The sequence below is a fragment of the Abramis brama genome, assembly GCF_963993115.1.
Source record: "Abramis brama genome assembly, chromosome: 5".
NCBI classification, from domain to species: Eukaryota; Metazoa; Chordata; class Actinopteri; order Cypriniformes; family Leuciscidae; genus Abramis; species Abramis brama.
The window spans coordinates 32,057,975-32,065,474 of NC_139967.1; the positions used below are offsets into that span (position 1 = coordinate 32,057,975).

The following is a 7,500-nucleotide window of genomic DNA, read 5'->3' on the forward strand; positions in this document are numbered from 1 at the left end:
AATTTCTTCAGAAGTAGAGCTAAGTTGGAGTACGGCTGCTATTTAATATGAATTTTACTTGGTTTTTCTGCAGTATTCCCTGTGGACAGCCTCAAAGCTCCCGTAGGCATCGATTTCAAGGGTGAAGCCATCACATTTAAAGCCACTACGGCAGGAATCCTGTCCACACTGTCCTACTGCATCGACATTTTGGTCAAACGAGAGGAGAGCTGGCAGAGACGACTTGATAAGGTAGTGTGCAGCAAAAAATCTTAAGGACTATAATGTTACAAAAAAAACTATTTTTATTTCAAATAAATCCTTTTTAATTTCCAATTTCAAACACTTTATTTGTACATATTAAATACAATCTGCTACAGTCAGATACCTAAAAAAACATGTCCAAACCATGTATAAGAATGAATGAATAAATTATATGTATGTGTGTGCCATTTAAAAAATATAAATAAGAGGGGGGAAAAGTCATGGCATGGTAAACAAGGGGATCAGAGATGGTTGGGAATTTAAAATCTGAACCACTTTAGACAAAGGTTGCCTTCATCCATTGTGTCCCACAGCCTGGACAGCGAAGCCTTCAGAAAACAGGACATGTGGAGGGTCTTGTAAAATCAGCACGGCATTTGCTGTTCACTTTTGGAAAGAAAGTCCAATCATTTCTATTTTGGTGTGATTCTCTTCTATTAAGGGTGATAGAATTAAACCAGCAGACGATAGAGAATGTAATGACACTTTTAATGTAGGAGTAGTAGAACATAGTGAGGATGTTCTTACTATCCCCAAAGGAACTAAGGGTGCTTTCACACCTGCCTCGTTTAGTTCGGTTGAATCGCACTAGAGTTCGTTTTCCCCGTTGGTGCGGTTCGTTTGGGCAGGTGTGAATGCGGCAATCGCACTCGGGTGCGCACCAAACGCGGACCAAACAAGCGTACCGAGACCTCCTGGAAGAGGTGGTCTCGGTACGCTTTCAAACGAACTCTGGAGCGGTTCGTTTGTGGTGAGAACGTGATCCGACCTCGAACAGAACCAACTGCCAAAAAACTGCGCATTTTTGGACTAAGCCAGTTGCCGTAGTCAGCTGCGCTGTGCATTATAGGATGAGGAGAAATGTTTGTTGACAGTTTGCAGCTCGCGGACAAATTTGGAGTTTTTAGGAGGTGCGGAGCCTGATAGAAATTATTATTAACAATATTTTCGAGCCGCATCCTCGGTTCATTCTCAAATATTATTGTTTGTCTAAAGTGGTGTAGACAAACTAATAAAATATGACCAAGGATACAATCAGCCCACGCAGTCGTCTCTCCATAGTAAACAGCGGCGTGTTGTTGTCTGCACGTTAATTCTGACCAAACGAAGTGCAGTTATGGAAATGCGTTCCGAGTGATGTGGATGTTGTCACGTGACTGCATTTTGGTTCGTTTTATCAACTCATAAACTGATTCGGACCAGAGCGATCAGTGTGGTGTGAAAAGGAACCAAAACGCCTTAAAAATGCTACAAAGTATAATTTTTCGCCCTTGGTCCGGACCAAATGAACCGGACTACAGATGTGAAAGCACCCTAAGCTTCCTTAAAAGGTACCGGTGCTTCTGGAATTTCCTAAGTTTCTCCTCCGTGTTGGAAGCAGATTTTCAAAAATTGTGCCCAAGTGCTTGTACTCCTCAACAATCTCTATGGGCTTTCCTTGAATGATAGTAGTGACTGCCGTAGTCATCTGCCTCTGCTTATTAGAAAAGATTACTACCATCTCTTTAGTCTTGTTCACATTTAGTTCCAAACAGGAGTTGTCACACCACTCAACAAATTCCTGAAGAGTTGGACCATGATGCTGTGAAGGTCCTGAAAGCAGAGACAGTAAGATGGTGTCATCAGCAAACTTAATTAGATGACAATTAGATTGGGTGGACCTGAAATAGTCAGTATGCAGAATGAAGAGCAGAGGGGAAAGGACACAGCCCTGCAGAGAACCAGTGAAGTGTATAGGAGGTCAGAAAGGATTTGTCCAATTGCTCTGCCAGTATAACAAAGCGAACAGTGACCACGGCCCATCCATCTCCAAAAAGGCACCATTAAAGAAGTCCATCGGACTCCTGTGTTATATTTCAAGTCCTTTGAACCCATACGAAAGCTTTGCATAAGGAACAGACCTTAATCTAATCTATTAAGGAAAAGAGTATGGGTTTGGAACAATGTGAGGGTGATTAAATGATGACAGAATTCTCTCTTTTTTTTGATACAGGAAGTATTGTTAATTTTGGGACTACCATATGCTTTTTTTGCCGTATTGAAACCACAGAGTGCATTTTGTCACGTATGAAGCATTCCGCATCAAGCAGTTTTGTCACAAGCTTAATATGGGCTCTATTTACTTTCCCATACACTTCCCACATAACACCTTAATTACTGGATGAGTCACAAAGACACATCCATTAAAACTAAAGTGCATCTGGTCTCCAGAAGCCGTGCATTCCTCATATCAGCATCGTCATTAGTATCTGAGTGTAAAGCTTCTGCTCGCACTTGCCCGACCAGTTTTTCCATCTACAGTCCAACCCCCGCTATATTATCAGCCAGGAAGCAGCTTCTTGAATTCCAGCCGCATATTTTACAGTATGTTCAGTCAATCAACAGGATTGGATGGTCCTTTGAACGGAATAAAGCTTTCTGCAAAATGACCAGAGTTTCCCATTTCTTTGGGAATTGTGTGTTTTGATGTTAGCGACTGGATTTTGAGGATGTCTACAGTGTACATTTCTTCAGCGTTGAAGCCGTGGCAGAACTGGGTGGCGCTTCAGAGCACTAATGAAAACTGGATTCCTCTGTCTACGCACAGCAGCTTCTACACTGTAGGTTTGACTCGCTTGTGTCCAGTTCACTGGTTATTTGATGCTACGTTCTGTTTTAAGTGCTTAAAAGAGTCACTTTACAAATGTGTTTTTATTCTTAACGTGTTTTAGTCTTGCATTTGTGCTATGTAAGTTTGCATTTTCGTCTCAGCTCTGCCATTGGCGTTTAATTGCTTTGATTGATTGCTTTATTATCCCCTTGGGGAATTTTTTTTGCTTGTTTCAACATGCGTACATACATAGACCAACAATATACATAAATATAGAAGAAAACACGAAAAACACCCAAATAAAAAAAAATAATAATAATATGAAAAAAAAGAATCATCACTGAGACCCACTCAGTAGACACCAACACTACCTTTCATTTAACAATTTTACTAACTGTTGCAGGAAGGATTTTTTTCCCCCATTTTAAAAAATTGCTGGCATCCTAAATATTCGACCCGAGGTCACATTACCACCTTTTGATAGTTATCAACTGTCATATAAGCCGGGTGTTGTCAGTAATTGTCTCATGTGACAGTTGTAGAGGTGTATCAGTGCTTTTAGCAAAGACACGCCTGTCAGTTTTAGAACAGATTGGATTTATTATTTACTAAACAAAATTATGCAACAACTACTTGTCTACAACACCCAAAGCTTCTCAGTTAGCCAAATGATCAAACATGTTTCAGTGAAGGTTTAATCTGGCAAGACCTACTTCATTTGAGTTATTTTAATTTTTTGTTTGACTGGTTTAAAGGTTGACTTTCTGCAAGCTGTTCAAGCTTCAAGCAAGTTTAGAGAGCGGGTGTTATGGGCTCCTCCCTTTGTTGAATGAATGGCCTTCTAAAGAGGCAAGACACAATGGTATCATCAATGGCATAGGATAGAGAGTTGAAATGGGTGTGTTTGCTTTAGCTGAAGCATGCAACTGCCCGTGGACTCATGTCTTTGCTCTGTTCCGGATTCTCCATTTGGATCCTAAACAGGTATTTTTTGGATTTGTTTGTAAGCAAGCTTTGTTTAGCAAGAGTCCTGAGTGCCTATCATGAGGATTCATGAGGAATCAAATCAAATTCATAATGGTATGCAAACATATACGTTGTAGAACTCAAAACGTCTTGCCAAAAGTCCAAAAGGTTTATTGAAACTAGGCAGCAAAAATGGTTCATTCCAAAACTTTATTTTCTGACGTCAGAATCCCAACGGTCATTTATCCATGACAATTTACCATACCATTTAAAAGTTTGGGGTCAGTAAGATTTTTTTTATTATTATTATTTTTAAAGAAATAATTTTGTTTTTCAGCAAGGAAGCATTAAACTGATCAAAATTGATAGTTGAGACATTTATAATGTTACAAAAGATTTCTATTTCAAATAACGGAAATAACTTCTGTTCTTTTGAACTTTCTATCCATCTAAGAATCTAGTACAAAAAAGATTTATGGGCACAACTGTTTTCAACAATGATAAGAAACGTTTATGTATTATACATTATGTTTATGTATTATGCATATATTAGAATGATTTCTAAAGAATCATGTGACACTGAAGACTGGAGTAATAATGCTGAAAATTCAGCTTTGCCATCACTGGAATAAATTGTATTTTAAAATATATTCAATTATTTTTTTAAATTTACTTTAAAGTTTTTAATGTATTTTTCTTAAAATGAATGAATCAGAGACTTTTTTTTCTTTCAAAAGCATAAAAAAAAATCGTAGAGACCCAAACTTTTGAAAAAAAAAAAAAAAAAAAATTACATTTAAAATATGATTTATTAATTATAGTAATGACCCCTTTTAAGATCCTCTTGAATTCATTGATTTATATTGGATATAGTAAAACTATGAGTAACATTCTTTCCTCAAAAGGAAATTGAAAGGAGAAGACGGGCTGAAGATGCCTACAAAGCTGCATTGACAGAGCTGAAGAAGAAGCCTCATTATGGAGGACCAGACTATGAAGTAAGTTCACAACCTTTAATTTACACTGTCCTGTCCATCTGTGGCCCAACACACTCCCTCAATTTTAGACTGAGATGTTCTCTCTGTGCTAAACGTGTCTGTGCAGGAAGGACCAAACAGTCTGATCAATGAAGAGGAGTTCTTTGATGCTGTGGAGGCTGCGTTGGATAAACATGACCAGATCGAAGTACAAGTAATGATTCAGATGAATTAATCATTTTGCAAAGCTGGATGTTTTACACATTTCTGTTTTCTAAGGCATCTGTTTCTTGTACTGTTACTTTGGCATATGTTTTGTTATATGCTGAGCTGCCATCCCATTCGTTATAATGGCTCTGTTTCCATGGAATGGACTGTTTGATCACATCATCATGACTCTTGAAGAGTAAATATATACCAAAAGATTATATTTGTGTTTTCAGTTCTGTAGAAAAACTGGGAAATGGTCAGAGTGGCCTAGCGGTTTGCACGTGTTCCCACATATTGAGCTGTGGTGCTGTTGCTGTTGTCACCTTAAAAGTTCTCTAAACAAATTTAGCCATTTTGCTAACTTTACCACTTGCCTTTCACTTACTAAGTCCACAATTTTATTTTAAAACATCTGTTAAAACTGAGCAATAGTTGTTTTAAGTCAGTCAGTCATTTAGTTAGTTAATGTCAGAGAGTGCGTTTCTTGACCACAGTATAGGGACGTTCACACTAAAAATGATAACTATAACTATAGAGTTTCTATGAGAATATGGAAGTCCACACGATAATTACAGAGAGGAATGATATAATTGAAATCACTATACTAAATACATTGACAGCCAATCAGAATCCATCGACTTTAAAGAGCTCAACTGTTTACATAGACAACTTAACTTCGTTCATTTATAATAAATAAACATAACGTTATCATCCATTGGTGTGGACACTAATATAGTTATCTTTATGGGCTTTAAGGGTTAGTTCACCCAAAAATGAAAATTCTGTCAGTAATTACTCACCCTCATGTTGTTCCAACCCCGTTAGACTTTCGTTCATCTTCGGAACACAAATTAAGATATTTTTGATTAAATCTGAGAGCTGGATCACTTCTCCATAGGCTTCTATGGGATCGAAACATTGTAAGTTAGTTGTAAACATTGTAAGACAATGTTTAAAATAGTCCAAGTGACTACAGTGGCTTAACCTTAAGTTATCGACAAGAATATTTTTTGTGCTCAAAAAAACTAGAATAACGACTTTATTCAACTATTCATTTTCTTCTGTGTGGGCCTCTGACGTGAGTTCACGTAGCGTAACAGCGCAGCACTTCTGTGTTGTACGTCAGAACGTAGGCTCACTATTGGCTGACGCTGGTCATGTGTGTGATGCGTGTGATGCTGGCCAATAGTGAGCCTACGTTCTGAGGTACTAACTTTCTGGGCCGGCAAGTTTCGATCCCATAGAAGCCTATGAAGGAGTGAGACAGCTCTCAAATTTAATCAAAAATATCTTAATTTGTGTTCCGAAGATGAATGAAAGTCTAACAGGGTTGGAACAACATGAGGGTGAGTAATTACTGACAGAATTTTCATTTTTGGGTGAACTATCCCTTTAAAGGGTCACAACACCCTAAACCAAAATTTCTGAGATTTTAACAGAGGTATGTGTGTTGAACACCATTGAAGACAAAGTTAGCATCTGTTGGATTTAATAGTAGCGGGAAAATGGTTAAATTTTAGTTTTTATACGCTATTTTCGTCTTCCTGGTTTAAAATCTTCATCGTGTCCACGTCACTGGCTGTGACGTGGCAGAGCACTATAGTACTCTGATGACTCATCGGTGTCTCATAATTATTAATGAGACTGAGTTTTTTATCCAATGAGAAGACACTTTCTATTAATTATTCATGACACCACGTGGATCTTTCCAATGACAGACATGTCAAACTATGATATCGCCTATCGCGTAGTAGATGAGAGAGGCAATGATGGGACGCGCGTTTGTTTTCGTGGTGCAAAAGTTCCAGTGCATCTTTCCTCGTGATGCTGCCCGGGATGGACTCTGACTGCGGGCGGCTGGTTGGCCATCAACCACGGACACATCTAAACTATGTGTGTGTGTAGCAACCATTCAACGGGAGAATGGTGGACTTAGGCCTTGTACACCAATGCAGGTTTCGTCTTGCGAGTGATGCGGTCCCGAGGACTTTTCTATCGCTTCAGAGGTGTGTGTGTGTGTGTCTAAAATGTAACCCTGACCGTTTTACTTGCCTTCTGTTAAATCACTCGTTATTAAAATTTAGATATTTCGATAATACCTCAATTGTATGGAACGTATGCTTAATTTGTGCAAATTTCTCTGTCACTGTACATCTTTATTATGTGGGTTTAGGGGGCGCGTAGATCTAGGATATATAGGCTACTGAACGGGGTTTTTTTTAAGCGATTTTTTTATTTATTTTCAAATATATGCATTTATAGTGTGTATATAAACAAATATATATTTTATAATGACATAATTATACATATACATGTGCATTTATATGTTTTAAATACAATTATAAGGTGTCAGTGTATTTCATTAGACTATAACTTTGCCAGCTATAAAAAAATCTAGCATTTCCTCACGTTTTACCACTGATTTTTAGTGACAGTCGATGACAGTTTCCCCCCTTTCCCATGCCATGCCATACCACACCCTCTCCCCTCCCTTCTTCTCACAGCCACCACGCC

The 7,500-nt window shown here is 38.3% G+C and overlaps 1 protein-coding gene across 1 annotated transcript in view; it reads left to right on the forward strand.

Moving 5' to 3' along the window:
• cert1a (ceramide transporter 1a) overlaps window positions 1-7,500 on the forward strand; it is a 29,912-nt gene that overhangs the window by 13,126 nt on the left and 9,286 nt on the right. Inside the window, exons 6-8 of the mRNA XM_084113565.1 lie at window positions 74-231; window positions 4,705-4,797; window positions 4,904-4,990. Coding sequence (XP_083969691.1) covers window positions 74-231; window positions 4,705-4,797; window positions 4,904-4,990 — 338 coding nt within the window. The remainder of the gene's footprint in view (window positions 1-73; window positions 232-4,704; window positions 4,798-4,903; window positions 4,991-7,500) is intronic.